At 40.2% G+C, this 15,542-nt stretch overlaps 3 protein-coding genes across 10 annotated transcripts in view; all 3 read right to left on the reverse strand.

Annotated features, from left to right (window-relative positions):
* The window catches only part of LOC112176375 (putative disease resistance protein RGA4), a 63,547-nt gene that overhangs the window by 891 nt on the left and 47,114 nt on the right, over nt 1–15,542 (reverse strand). For 4 of the 8 annotated variants that reach the window (XM_024314272.2, XM_040510368.1, XM_024314269.2 and 1 more), the window contains exons 5-14: nt 3,217–3,360; nt 2,523–2,603; nt 2,238–2,380; nt 1,997–2,121; nt 1,643–1,779; nt 1,447–1,542; nt 1,053–1,138; nt 883–974; nt 635–792; nt 16–114 (exon numbers count right to left, since the gene is read on the reverse strand). The gene's annotated coding sequence lies outside the window, so the exon portion shown is untranslated. The remainder of the gene's footprint in view (nt 1–15; nt 115–634; nt 793–882; nt 975–1,052; nt 1,139–1,446; nt 1,543–1,642; nt 1,780–1,996; nt 2,122–2,237; nt 2,381–2,522; nt 2,604–3,216; nt 3,361–15,542) is intronic. The other 4 variants (XM_040510366.1, XM_040510364.1, XM_040510363.1 and 1 more) reach the window with 4 other exon arrangements.
* On the reverse strand, nt 5,212–6,081 carry LOC112178116 (putative disease resistance RPP13-like protein 1). The gene has a single exon (XM_024316319.1). It carries the CDS (start codon nt 6,079–6,081, stop codon nt 5,212–5,214), a length of 870 nt encoding a protein of 289 aa, XP_024172087.1.
* On the reverse strand, nt 13,106–15,033 carry LOC112178117 (putative disease resistance protein RGA3). Its single transcript, XM_024316320.2, has one exon. It carries the CDS (start codon nt 14,951–14,953, stop codon nt 13,106–13,108), a length of 1,848 nt encoding a protein of 615 aa, XP_024172088.1. The 5' UTR covers nt 14,954–15,033.

Below are 15,542 nucleotides of genomic sequence, written 5' to 3' on the forward strand. Positions count from 1 at the left end.
TATCTAGCTGATTACCTAAGTGGCACCTCATCAGCTTCTCAACTCCCTTCCTAGTCCGTGATCGATGCTTCAATGTAGTGATTGTAGTAGATACATGTCATTAGGTGAGATATCCTGAGTAAAGAGGTTGCACATTTGATGACTTATCATAACTAAAATAAAGGAAGCCAATTCTATATTACCTAAAATGCATGTGTTATGAATTTGAATGTGAATTAAATTAAAACATGGGAACAAGATGATGGACAAAGTAAAATAAGCAAAACAAAATTGTTGAGACACACCAGACATGATTTACCAGGAAAGAAGCAACACACCATACCGTCCATACCAAAATAACCCTGCAGCTCCAATAACTGAACCACCTTTTATTACAAATGATTTCGTATGTTCAAATTTCTTATCCTAGTATAAATTCACTTATTAAGCTTCGGAGACTAAAAGTCAATCTATAACATGAATCTGTAACTAAAATATATATATATATATATATATATATATATATATATATATGCAATGCTGTATTTGCATTCTTAGGCCACTGATTTTGATCAAGGTCAGACAATATCAATATGGGCATGTAGCTCAACAGAAAGGATCGAGTACCATGGATGTGGACCATATATCTATTTACCTGGGACGGTGATGTTGGCAGAGTTTGAGTAAGAGGATGTCCACCGAATCTTTCAGAGAAACATTTACCAGCTACTTGCTGATTGTTCAGATACAGGTTGCACAAGCAGCTTCCAAGGCCCATTTACCAATGAACATCTATTCAACAATTGCTTCAGCCTAAGAAGAGAAAACCCATGCTAAGGAAATTACATATCAAAACTAGATTATTTGACAATTAGAAAGTACATATTTCAGAATAACGTTTACCTGGTTGCTTGCTTATTGTTAAGATAGAGATTGCACAAATAATTCCAAGTTCTTTTCTAGCAATCGGCATCCATTCAACAAAAAGCTTCAGCCTAAGACAAGAAAACCCATGCCAAGAAAATTAGATATCAAACCCTATTTGGATTACTTAAGAAGCTCTTAACATGTACCTAGATTTAGGTAAGAGACACTTCAACAAGTCAAATGGGTACCAAGTTTTTCGAGGTGTGTATGACTGCTTAACAATCCATCCTACCTAGAATTAGTTCAGTAAAATGTCAGCCAGGAGTTACTGATCATATAGTTGTTCAACAAATAAGCAACCAACATCAGTAAGCGGCGCATTTCAGTACAACACCCAAAATTTATATATCCTTGTATCATGAGTAGAAAAGATAAGAAATGACTAGTAAGAAATAGACATTAATATAACATACAAAAGCTTTAAGATTTGAACTGATGAAGAGAGAAAGCATATATAATCATATATCATCAACACCAGTTTTAAACACATATTAACAAAGAACTTAAAAGTTCGTTCTGATACTGAGCTATCCAGCTTACCGATGTAGCACTAAATCATTTTGATAACTCCAATGCCATTCTTGGTCCTTGAAGCTTCAAAGTGGTTTATAAATGTAGCCTGGAGACATTTTGTGCCTACAGAAAATACATAATTAGAGCATTTCTTTATAAAGTGAATTGACAGTAATAAACTCCATACTATGTATTCAAATTTGTATTTGGAGATGGGGCCTACCTATGGTTTAAGCCTCCAAGTTTTAGAAGTATAAAGCCTTCTGGGGGATCATCATCAGGTCTTGGAGGTCTAAATTTCCAAAACATTGCCTCTGAAATTTCCTTTATGGTGTAATCCACCGCTTGACAATCCTCACCCTGTAATGCAAATAGGAGGGATTGGCAATGGAAGGCCACGACTAACTAATCTCAGAATTTTGGATGATTGAGTGACTGGCAATTTAAAATAAAGGGGTTGAGGAGAAAAGTGTGGGACTGCATTATGATGTGCAGAACTTTCTGTTACTTAAGTACCAGAAAAAGTATCAAACAGACTTGGCAGCAACAACGTACTACAAGGAATTAAACAACTTACCACTCAACAGCATCCCATAGCTCCTGTTACTGAACCACCATTTAACTTCCAACTGATTTTGTATCTTCATATCCCTTGTCCTAGTAATGCACTTATCCAGCTTCAGACCCTAAACCCTTTAACATCTGTAACTAAAATATATATAAGCAGCAGTACACATGCATATATTTTGCAATATTTAGGGGAGAGAATATATGCGGGTGTAGCCTAACACAATGGATCTAGACTATTATGGAATTACCTTTCATGATGGGGAGGTGGAATGGTTTAATAGTGACTACAGAGGATGTCCACTGAGTACCAGCTCCATGTTTATTGTTTGGATGCAGATTGTACAAAAAGCTTCCAATCCGCATCTGTATCCATTCCAAAGAATGCCTCAGCCTAAGAAAAGAAAACCCATATGCCATGGAAATTAGTTGTCAAACCTAATAAAAATTAATAATTTGACAACTAGAAAGTGCTTAAATTAAAGCCTTTAAAGTATGACAATGGATCACTGAACATGCTGATCAATAACTTGCACCTAGTTTAGCTAAGGGCCATTTCAATCAGTCAAATGCATTCCAAATTTCCTTTATGGTGAAAGACCATGTGATGCATAATCCTGCATAGAATGTGTTCGTCAAAATCAGATTCAATTCTCCAGCTGGAGGTAAATATATCTTTGACAGTTCAACAAATTGACAACCAGGGACCATAAGCATTGGATTGCAGTGAGAAGGCATAGTGACTAAAACATAGTATTCTTATTGCAAATAATGCAAAGTAATATGAAACCTAGCTGTATGTAGATACCTACTTTTTCTTTTTCAAAGACACCAGATCTTATATATACCTACATATTATACCAGAGCATTACAATAAATATGATATCTTATGAATACCTACCAAATAAAGATGATTTTCTTTCTTTCATAGTTAAAAGGCATAAAGATAGGTGTAATGACAAGCTAATGGTTTTGTGGTTTAACAAGGAAACAACTCCCTAGTCCCAACAGAATCTTGGAGCTGCTATTAAAATACATTTGTCAAGCTTCATACACTAACCTTTTAATCAATTATTAACTAAAATATATATATGTATATATATATATATATATATATATATGCACCAATATATTTCCAATTCTTGGCAATATAGTTCAATCAAAGCACCAGACTATGTTTGGGTGTAGCTTAATAGAACAGAGTCCTTTGGATCTGAAACATATATTTACCTTCAAGTAGCCTTTAACGATTGAGGTGGCAGAATTTGAACAGTCCATTTGCACAAACACCAAATACCAGGCTCCCAGCCTGATCTTCTTGTTAAGATACAGATTGCAGAAAATGCTTCCAAACCCCAATTACTACTCAAATCCCTGTCAGCATGCATTCCACAAAAGCTTCAGTTACCAAACTTTAAATGGAATCTGTAACTTGAATATATAGGCATTGAAAACCACGAAGTAAGAAGACACAATGACTAAATAACTAATAATATTTTAATTGCAAACTGTGCACACAATGAAAGATTACAAAGTAGTTGAAATCCAACAGTATGAATACCTGAATGGAAATTTATAGCTTGGTGGGATTTCCTGTACCAAAGAAATCTGAAATTAGAGTAGTAATCGATAAACTAGATTAAAAGAAAATAAATTTCATACTAAAATTTGCATTTGGTTATACCTGTTCAGTTCCATGGAGATCTGTATTTCGGCTAGATATCAAACCTAGTCAATTTAGTTTAACAACTAGAAAGTGCATAATTCAAGCCTTTCTGTATTACGTACATTGGATTGCTTAATTAAGACCACTTCAGTCAGTCAAATGCATACCAAATTTCATTTGTGTTGAAAGTCCGCCTGATACATATTTCGTCTTGCATAGAATGTGTTCATCAAAATCAGATTCATTTCTCCACCTGGAAAAATTAACAAAATCAGATAGTATTCAACAAATTAACAACAAACTTCTGTACCCAAGAGGCTGATAAATTGAAAGCATGAGATATAAAAATTGTGAATTAGCAAGCAGTTCACCCAATACTGTAAGTGCACTTCAAGAACTAAGCTATATAGGTTTTCCTTTCCTTTACTACTCTAATGTGACATTTTAGCATGCAATTGTTCTATATCGAAACATTACAATATAACATAATGCCACTGTTATATACCTTTGAAACATTTAAGCTACTGAAGAATAGTCCATACCCCCAACATGTTGCATGAGCACACGTACATCAGATTGGATGAACTCCAACTTCACAAGTTAATTCAGTCATGACCTTTGCTAAGAAGAACAGACAGTTTCGATATCAATTAGCTGTAACAGTTTGAGGACAAAATTTTCTTTTTCATCTCAGCGTAAGGAGTTAGAAAAGAGACATGAATATAAAGAACAAAAGCTTGAAGATTTGATCTAACGGAAAGACAAAAGCAGAGAAGTGGTATTTGGTGTATCTAGCTAGCATACCTATCTATAGAGCTTCATCAGCTTGACAACCCAATGACATTCTCTGTTGGGTTGCTTACCATATCCTGATTGACTTGCACACATTCCATTTGCATTTGCAAGTACTTCATGAAGAACCCAAAAAAAAAACTCTTAAAGTGAGAACACAATATAACTTTTCAAAATAAAAGATTTGTATTTGGATATGGACATTGCCAAAACCATGGATTCAACTCCTGACCTGAGTGCGGTGTGCATCCATGAGCGGACATGGAAGCCCATTATTCAGAAGCACGCCAAGTAAAGAGATGGAACACATGCCGGTCGAAGGCAAAATGATTTGCTGCAAACAAACAGATGATCAAAATTCCAACTCCTAAATTAGAAACTGAAAAGAAAAAGAAATGCAGAAAGTAGAAATAAGAAAAACAAAAAAGAAAAGGAGAAATAGTATTTACCTCTGAGCGAGGATGAAGGAAGAGCCAGTTTATGGTTTGCAACCGCCTGAAAATTCCTCCTGCATAGGATTTGTTGATCAAGTTGGGTTGGAGTTAAATTCATCTTATGGAAGTTGAACAAGCCTGTAAGCCTCGGACTACAGAAAGAAGATACAATAATGATTATTAAAGAATTGATGATTATATTCTTACTGCAAAATGTGAACAGAATTGCAAAGTAGTTGAAATCCAACAATATGAATACCAGAATGGAATTACATAGAGTCATCGAATTAAAGATTCATTCAGAATTTGCATTTGGTGATCGATACCTGTTCACTACAATGGAGTAATTGAGACGTTTGGGATGTGAGAAATGTTGTGCCACTCCTTCCCCACGCCTTTTTTGTATTCTCCTTCCAGAATTGGACAACACCGGATCTCCAAAGTACGCAGTGCTGTTATCTTGTAGCGCAAGTCTGGCAGTGCTTTTAGCTTTGGGCACCACGCAAGTCGCAACTCAGAAAGGCGTGGCATTATTGTGATTTCAGAAACAAAGGCCCACTCTTCCCAGTTGTACAACGACCTGAACGTAAGTTGTTTCAATTTGGGGAATAGAATGCTTGAGACTTGTTCTTCTTCTTCTTCTATTCCCAGAAATTCAACTCCCACCTTTCTCACTTTCTCCATGAACCTTATCTCCAGAATTTCAAGCGATGGCAATTTTCCAAGAGGAGGCAAAACTTCACAAAATTTCCAGCCATAGAGCTCAACTCTTCTCAAATTGTGTAAAGACTTGATCCAATAGAGAGACTCGGTGGTGCCAATTTGGCAATACCAAATCAAAAGAGATTCCAAATTTTGATGTGGCTGCAATGCTTTCACTATTTCTTCATCGCCTTTTCTCTGCTCTCCATATTCATCCTTGAAAAATACTCTCAAATGAGAGAGGTGCTCCTTATTCCCCAACTGTGCTTTCTCAATCTCACTCGCATCATCTTTCCCCAAATATTGTATCTCAAGGCTCCCCTGAAGCTGGTCCATGATTCCGAGATCTCCTAATTTCAATGCTTCATCATCACCCTCACATACATAAAACGGCCTGTCTAGTACTTGCAGACTTTTCAAACTCCCAATCCCTTTCGGTAAGTACCTCAGCCTCCAACAACCCCAAACATATAGATGCTTCAAGTTAATCAACTTTCCCATTGCCTTGGGTAGTTTCTCTAATTTACTACAGAACTTCAGGACCAGAGTTTGTAGATTGTATAAATGACACACAGCATCCGGTAATTCTTTCAAATTACAACTATAAGAAAAATCCATATATCTCAAATGAATCAATTCACTGTTTAAGTATATTGGTATTGAGAGAGATTGATGAGAGAAGTGTATTTCATTATAGAGAATAGGAGCCCTATATATAGGGATTACAAAGTGCATAATCTAATGTTACAAGGAATACCAATCCGTGTAGGATTGGGAAATCTAGAACCTTCTCTCCTATTCCTATTCCTAGTTTGATAAGGCACACTAAACTTGATTTTCCTTCAACACTCCCCCTTGTGCCGCTCAAACTTGGTGGTGACGCTTCATCCGTTGCCTCGTTAAAAACCTTGCCAGGTAACAAAAACCCTGTGGGACAAAAATAATCCTGGTCGAAGGACAAAAAGAGCACAACACGTCCTTCACTCTTCGAGATCGAACATGTAGACATCATAACTCCCCCTGATGTCGATATCTCCCCCTGATTGCTACAATCGTGGGAGTTCGGATAACTTTCTCAATCCGATGCTCTTCACATGTTTCTCGAAGGTGGATTTAGGTAACGACTTAGTGAATAAGTCCGCTACATTATCCTCTGATCGGATTTGATTCACTTCAATCTTTAGAAGTGATTGTTGTTGCTGATTATAAAAGAACTTAGGCGATATATGCTTGGTGTTGTCACCCTTGATGAAACCTAACTTCATTTGTTCAATACAAGCTGCATTATCCTCATAAATGCATGTAGGGTCATCTGTGGTAGACTTCAAACCACAACTTCCTTGAATGTGTCGAATTACAGACCTTAACCATACACATTCACGTACAGCTTCATGTAGAGCAATAATCTCTGCATGATTTGAGGAAGTAGCAACAAGGGCCTGTTTCGTAGACCTCCAAGATATCGCAGTGCTTCCCATGGTAAAGACATAACCTGTTTGGGAGCGACCTTTGTGAGGGTCAGAGAGGTACCCTGCATCAGCAAAGCCCATCAAGACATCATTGTCGTTTTGATGGAGGGAGATAGGAGGACGCCGGCCACCATGAGCGGCGGCGGCGCCGGCGCCGGCAACATGGCCGGCGGCCATTCCATGGACGGGGGCATTTTGCCTTTTTGGGTCCGATCCCAATTTTCCGTCATTCCTTTTCTCTCTGTAGGGATAGAATAAGCCCATATCAATCGTACCTCTTAGGTATCGAAAGATTGTCTTTATACCAATCCAATGGCGGCGTGTTGGCGCAGAGCTATGTCTAGCTAACAAGTTCACTGCGAATGAGATATCCGGTCTTGTGCATTGAGCTAAGTACAATAATGCGCCTATTGCACTTAAATAGGGCACTTCGGCCTCTAGGGGTTCTTCGTCCTCATCCCTTGGACGAAACGGATCTTTTCCGGGCTCAAGACTACGGCCGATCATGGGAGTACTTGCAGGCTTTGCTTTATCTTCATTAAAGCGCCTTAGAATTTTCTGAGTATATGCAGACTGATGGATCAAAATCCCATCACTACGGTGCTCGAGTTCTAAACCGAGACAAAACCGTGTTTTCCCAAGATCTTTCATCTCAAATTCGGATTTCAAGTAATTAGCAGTTTCCTTTAACTCATCTAGAGTTCCAATTAGGTTCATGTCATCGACATAAACTGCTACGATTGCAAATCCGGAACTTGTTCTTTTAATGAACACGCATGGGCATATTTCATTGTTAATATATCCCTTCCCAATCAAGTAGTCACTTAGACGATTATACCACATCCGTCCGGATTGTTTTAATCCATATAGTGAGCGTTTTAATCTTATTGAAAACGCGCTCCGTGGTTTAGAGCCACTTGATTTGGGTAATTGAAGTCCATCTGGAACCTTCATATATATCTCTGAATCTAGATCCCCATAGAGATATGCTGTAACCACATCCATAAGCTGCATGTCAAGTTTTTCGGAAACTACCAAACTGACAAGGTAGCGGAACGTTATAACGTCCATTACGGGAGAATATGTCTCCTCGTAGTCGATTCCAGGGCGTTGTGAGAAACCTTGCGCCACAAGGCGGGCTTTATATCTTACCACCTCATTTTTCTCATTACGCTTTCTAACAAAGACCCATTTATGGCCAACAGGCTTTACACTTGGGGGTGTCTGCGTTACAGGCCCAAATACCTGTCTCTTTGTTAGTGAATCCAATTCAACCTGGATCGCATCTTTCCATTTAAGCCAATCTGCTCTTCGTTGACATTCTTCAACAGAGCGAGGTTCGATATCATCATATTCTATAATTCCTTTTGCAATATGATATGCAAATGCATCATCAATCGCCATAGAATTTCTATCCATTATCTCATGTACACTAGTGTAATTTATGGAGATCTCTCTATTCTCTGGAGTTGGTTCTGACATTGGAGCGTCCCCCAATGATGTCTCTTGGACATAACCATAATCCGGAATATTCTCATGAGATGGATTATTTATATCGATGATTAATGGATTATTCTGTGCCAAACTCGCTTTCTTTCTTGGGCGAGAATCCATCGAACCTATAGGCCTCCCGCGCTTCCTGGCAGGAGCCATGGGCCTAGCCACAACGTCACCATCACTGTGAGAGGGGACGTTGGCGCCATGCTCAAATCCTCTTGAGTTAGCGTCATGTCCTCTAGTTTTAGGGACATCAATCCTTGCAGGCACGTTTGCAGCAGGTATGTGTGATCTCGTCACTTTAGCGATATCAGAAAACGCATCAGGCATCAATTCTGCTACGTTCTGAAGATCGAGAATTCTCCGCACTTCAATTTCAGACTGTGCGGTTCGGGGATCAAGATGAGACAGAGTGGGGACAGACCACGACAATTCCGGTCGTTCCTGTTGAACATTGATGTTCTTATCTCCCCCTAACGATGGGAAGACTGTCTCATCGAAGTGACAATCCGCAAATCTAGCGGTAAAGAGATCGCCTGTCAAGGGTTCTATGTAGCGGATAATCGTTGGAGAATCATATCCAACATAAAGGCCTAATCGTCTTTGAGGACCCATTTTGGTGCGCTGTGGCGGCGCAATAGGCACATAGACCGCACACCCAAATATGCGTAAGTGTGAGACATCAGGCTCATACCCAGTAACCATCTGGGACGCAGAGAAGGGTTGGGTGGCAGTGGGCCTCAGACGAATAAGTACAGCTGCATGCAATATTGCATAGCCCCAAGCAGAAATAGGGAGATTGGTGCGCATCACCAATGCTCGAGCAACCATTTGTAGTCGTTTAATGGTGGCTTCTGCGAGACCATTTTGGGTATGAACATGAGGAACAGGATGTTCAACATCAATCCCAATGGACATGCAATAATCATCAAAAGTCTTTGATGTAAACTCCCCAGCATTGTCTAATCTTATAGACTTAATGGGATGATCAGGGTGGTGAGCCCGTAACTTAATGATTTGTGCTAGGAGTTTAGCAAATGCAGCGTTCCTTGTGGACAATAGCATGACATGTGACCAGCGTGTCGATGCATCAACCAACACCATAAAATATCTAAATGGTCCGCATGGTGGTTGAATAGGTCCACAAATATCACCTTGAATTCTTTGCAAGAATGGTATATTTTCCTTGGTGTCCTTTGCATAGGATGGTCTTGATCCTAACTTTGCTAAAGAGCAGGCTTTGCAGAACGAATGATGGGCTTTAGAAACAACCAATGAGGATTTTGGTTGAGCCACAAAGTCACAAGTGACCTTAGAAGTAAAAGTTGGAGACAAAGGACCCTTGGTGGCGTCAATGCCACCCTGAGGCCGCAGGGGGAAGGCGGCGCCGGCCAAGGATGGCCGGATTTGGGGGTGAACGGCGCCGTGAGGCGCAGGGGTTCCTTCGGTGTCCAAAAACCGAGTTTTACTTCTTTTCGTTCTGAAAAAGGGATGTCCGTGTGAAGTCTTTAATACACGGATCATCATGTCACGACCTGGGTGTCCCAAACGGTCGTGCCAAAGCCTATACGTGTCGGAATCCCATAAATCATCTCTCATGACATGGTTGGATTCAATGACTCGAATAGTGGTTGCATACAACCCACTAGAGCGACACATAAGTTTCTCTAATACTCGTTTATGTCCGTAGTCATTAGAGGTGATGCAAAGGAACTCATGTCCATTCTCACAATGTGTTTCCACATGAAAACCATTGGCTCTTATATCTTTGAAGCTCAATAGGGTTCTTCCTGCCCTAGGAGCATAAAGAGCTTCGGTGACATTCAAGGTAGTGCCATTAGGCAACATAAATTGAGCTGGTCCTCGACCATGAATCAATTGAGATGGTCCAGCCATCGTAGTCACAGAAGATCGAGTAGGCGCCATCCATAGGAATAGCTGCCTGTTTCGAAGGATGGTATGTGTAGTAGCACTATCCACGAGGCATTCGAGCTCTCCGGGAAACATACTGAAAAATAATAAAGTTCGAATTTAGAATATGTCCAAGACATTTGAATAAGATAAATCGATACTTTATTAATAATAGCCAATGATTACATCAAAGTTTCTTGACCAAAATCTAATCCAATATAAAAATCAAACCGTAGACAAATCGTAGTCACTCAATCCTTTCGGTAATTTCAATTTAGTTGTGACCAGGTAAGGTAAGGCGAGATTTTGGTGGAGCGTTGCTCACTTTTAAAACCGTTCTCTCAGATCAAACCTTGCCTAGACATCACAAGTACTCTTGAGTACGCCTAGAGGGAAAGAGTTAATACAATAAGTCATTTTATTGATTTAAGGCATAATAGCCATTACATAATTCTTGGAAAAGTAAAGGACTATACTAATCAAAATCTGCAGCATCCTTGTGCAATTCTTTGTCAGATTTGAAGTCCGTTATGGTGAGATTGACGTTGACATCATCACCATCTTCTTCTATATTTTCGGCAAAGTTGGCTTCATGCTCTCTGAAGTCTCTAAATGCCTTGTAATGCGCAGCCAATTGTTTGCTTGCGTTGCATTGTTTGAACCAGTGCTCACTAGATCCACATCGATGACACATGTCATTGTGATTTCCTCCCTTTAATTGAGGTGCATTGTTTGCACTTGGGTGGCGTCCCCCATAGGAGTTGGCGCCATTCCCACGGCCCTGGGTGGTTCCTCCATGTCCTGGAGCCCCACGGCCTCCTCTCCCACGTTGCCATGTATTGCCACGTGATCGTCCTTCATTCTGACGAGTACCTTCCTTTGTAGGGCGGTTATATGGACCAGAACGTCCGTTGTGTCCCTTATTCTTAGGGTTCCGCTCCTTGTGCCCTCCTTTGGGTGCATTATTATAATTCGCCTCTTGAACGCTCTTAGTTCCGATAGGCCTTGAATTATAATTCTTCACGAGGATATTATCATGCTTTTCAGCTACAGACATAATAGTAATGAGCTGATGAAATCTCGTGATCCGTCTAGTATCGAACTCCGTTCGATATTGCTTTGAGAGCAAAATTGCTGAGACGGGGAAGGTGGAGAGAGTTTTCTCAATTAGTTCTTGTTCTGTGACGGGTTGTCCACAGAACCCCAACATAGTTTTGAGGCGTAGAACTTCTGAATTATATTCAGCTACAGACTTGAAGTCGGCGAATCGTAGATTGCCCCATTGAACTTTCAAGTCAGGGAGGAGGGTATCCTTGATATTACCAAATCGCTCTTCTAGCGCGACCCATAATTCTCTAGCATCCTTGATTGCCATGTACTCCAGTCGGAGTGATTTATCCATGTGGCGCCTCATCAAGATGAGGGCGGTGGCATTGTTCGTAGCCGTACGCTCAAATATGAGAGTAGGATTAGGAGCTTGAATTAAGGGTAGGATCCCTTTTGAAGTGAGATGGTGCTCAACATCCGTGGCCCAACTATGATATTCCGAGCCAGTTGAGGTAAGTGCAGGAAAGTCAAGTTTCGACATCCTGAAATAAGAAGAAGAAATATATTAGTTTCGGAGTTTAAAACTTCCACGACAACTAAATATTAAGATTTCCGAGCTATGCTACCAAGAAATCGATTTCCAAGAAAATTGGATTAGACCGAAACAATGATGTTTATAAGGTCATAAATCGATGCTTGCGGACGCTCTTAGTCCGAAGTCTTACGAACGCTCTTAGTTCGTTAATTGCGTGAATCCCCACGATTCCGCATTGAATCGAACCCACGTTCTATGAAAGGTGGGATGAAGAAGAAGGGAGGTTTTGAAGTCCCCGAGAAAAAGAAAGAATTTCAAATCAGGAACTTTAAAGCTTACTCTTTGGATACTTACTTGTTGGTTTTGGATCACGCGCGTGTCGATGCAGGCGTGATGGAGCGAAGTAATCTAAGTAGAGGCGTGCAGCGGATGCGAGGCAGCAGGGGCTGCGGTGGTGATGGCAGTTAAGGATTGTAGTTGCTGCCGAAGGGTGCAGGAAAGTCAAGGCCGAGAGGGTTGCAGGAGCAGCTGCAGGCTAGCAGCTTGATGCAATGCTGCAGGTGCACGGGTACGCAAGCAGGTAGCTGCGGACGCAGGGGCGCGCAGGCAGGCAGACGAGCGCAGGTGTGCGCGGGGAAGCAGGGACGCTGCAGGGGCAGCGTGGGGTGGACGCACGGGCGCGGGGCTGCAAGGCAGCGAACTGAGCGCGGGGGCGCGCTGGCAGGTAGGCAGGCCGAGAGAGCTGCAGTAGTAGGCGGGCTAGCAAGGGGCTAGGTGCTGCAGGGGCTTGCGGCAGATTTCGGTGGGAAGAACTTTTTAGGGTTTTTGGTTTTCTGTTTTTGTGGCTAGAGTCGTGCTGATAACGTGTTTAAGTATATTGGTATTGAGAGAGATTGATGAGAGAAGTGTATTTCATTATAGAGAATAGGAGCCCTATATATAGGGATTACAAAGTGCATAATCTAATGTTACAAGGAATACCAATCCGTGTAGGATTGGGAAATCTAGAACCTTCTCTCCTATTCCTATTCCTAGTTTGATAAGGCACACTAAACTTGATTTTCCTTCAACATTCACCAATCTCTTTTGGAACTTTATTGAGCTTGTTACCACTCAAATTCAATGTCCTGAGGCATTTCATTTGCATAATTAATTCACCAAGTATGGTTGTAATACTTGAATTAAGGAGTATAAGGCTACGCATATTTTTACATCCGTAACACAAAGCAGGAAGTGGACCTTCGACTACATTTTCTAAGGTCAAATGACGAACCTTATCACCGGGTAGCTCCATCCTTTGATTAGCACCCTCGACCGCTTCTATAATAACGCATTCATTTTGGGTAAGAAATTGTAAAAAGTCATGCACAATATCATGCATTTTGCACCCATAAACATTTCCCATCTCATCTTTTCTAAAATCTTGAAAGAAAGACCGCATTGCTAGACTTTCAAAATAATATTGACCTATTCTTCTCGTTTCTTTTTGTCCCTTTGAACTAAGATAATCTTGTGATATCCAAAGCTCAATTAAATTATCTTTTCTTAACTCATAATCTTTGGGAAATATAGCACAATACAAAAGACACATTTTGACAGCAGGGGCCAAATCATAATAACTTAATAATAGTGGTCGGAAAACATTTTGCTCAACTTTTTCTAATTCCCATATCTCACTCTTCAGAACATCCTCCCATTCCTTTCTTGTTTTCTTATACCACAATAGACTACCTAAAGTCTTTACAGCAAGAGGCAGACCTTTACACCGTTTCAGAATTTTCTTACCAATATCTCCCAACTCACCAACCTCATCTTCTTCCCTATCCAAAAACGCGATGCTATTGAACAAAGCCAAACAATCCTTATAATTCAACTCATCTAAATGGATCATGTTGTTGGTTGCTCTCATAATTTTAGCAACCTCTTGTTTTCGCGTGGTCACCAGTATTGAACTTCCTTCTTCACAACTTTGCATTATTATTGGTAGTTTCAAATTTTCCCACTTTGTTTCGTCTTCGGTCCACACATCATCTAGAACAAGAAGTAACTTCTTATTCTTGATATGAGTCTTGATACATTGCAATAAAGTTTCCAACTCATTTGAACTATTTGGTGTTCCTACGAGACTTTCAATGATCGCTTTAGCAATCTTGATCTCATCAAAAGGTTCTGAGACACAAACCCATACTTTCTTATCAAAATGGGCTGTAACCTTTTCATTGTTATAGGCTAACTGGGCAAGAGTTGTTTTCCCCATCCCTCCCATCCCTACAATAGGGATGACAAGGAGCTTCCCCCCATCTTGGTTACTCTCTCTCAACAACTTGCTCAACAACATCTCTTTTTCTTCTTCTCGGCCAAATATCATAGATATATCGACCAAAGATGAAGTCTTCTGTCGTTGAATAAGCTGCTGATCATCATGGCCACCTATTGTGGATTGATGAAAGCCGTACATTTCTCGCTCAGCAGCAATTAAAGTTAACCTCTCATTCAGTTCATTTATCCTTTTAGCAATGTTATGATGATGAATGACCTTATTGACTTGGCCAAAACAAAAGCAACCGGAGAGCATGGGGAAACATACCTTCTTCTTGGTAACAAGAGCATTATCTCCTTCCACCTCTTGCTTCTCCTCCACTTGCTGTCTGAGAAGTTCAGTGTTCCACTCATCTAGCACGTCGTCCATCTCGTACGACACATCTTTCAGCTTCTTCAACCAATCTTCCACGCTAGCCTCCGTCACTTGTTTCTTCTCTGCGTCCTCAAGCACAGCCTGGATAGCTTTGAGCTTGCTGCTGAAACTTTTAACGTCTTTCTCAGCATCCAAAACCAGTTTCACCGCAGCATTTGTGTGTTTATATACTACTGAAGCCAATTGCTCCAGAAGCACGGAGATGAGTGCATCAGCCATTTTTGGCGTCAGAACTTGGCTCTAATTCAAAGAGTAGAGATGAATATGAGCTAAGATAAAATGGATGAGAGTGCTTTCACCTCTCTTTTCTACTCGGTTTATAAATATACATAGTGCCGAAATATCTTAGATACTCCAATAAATTTCATTTGGCTAAATTCGAGTTTGGATATAGATTGGAAATAATTGAAGTAACGAATATATGCACCATCCCCATCATAACAATCGATAAGTTATAATTTCCAAAGAGATAGAAGGAAGGAGATACCTGCCTCGATTATTACATCAACAACTTTAGCTAAAGAGAGAAATATTCCTCCTTTACTATACTTGAACCACGAGAGAGAAAAAGCAGCACTCTTGTATAGAAAAAGAATAATAATGCGAGAGACGAAAAGCAAATATTGTTCTTTTCTGCACTCTTTACAACTGCTTCATCACTCTTCATCAACATTGAACAACCATGCGAAACGTTCGTAACTATCCTTCCATTCCTATTGACCCATATTTTTGAAAACAAGCATATTGTTTGAGGTCGATTTGAATGGATTGATTTAAAACAACTTAATTAACTTTGACAATAGTGGTA

The sequence above is a fragment of the Rosa chinensis genome, chromosome 7 (assembly GCF_002994745.2).
Source record: "Rosa chinensis cultivar Old Blush chromosome 7, RchiOBHm-V2, whole genome shotgun sequence".
In the NCBI taxonomy this organism is placed as follows: domain Eukaryota; kingdom Viridiplantae; phylum Streptophyta; class Magnoliopsida; order Rosales; family Rosaceae; genus Rosa; species Rosa chinensis.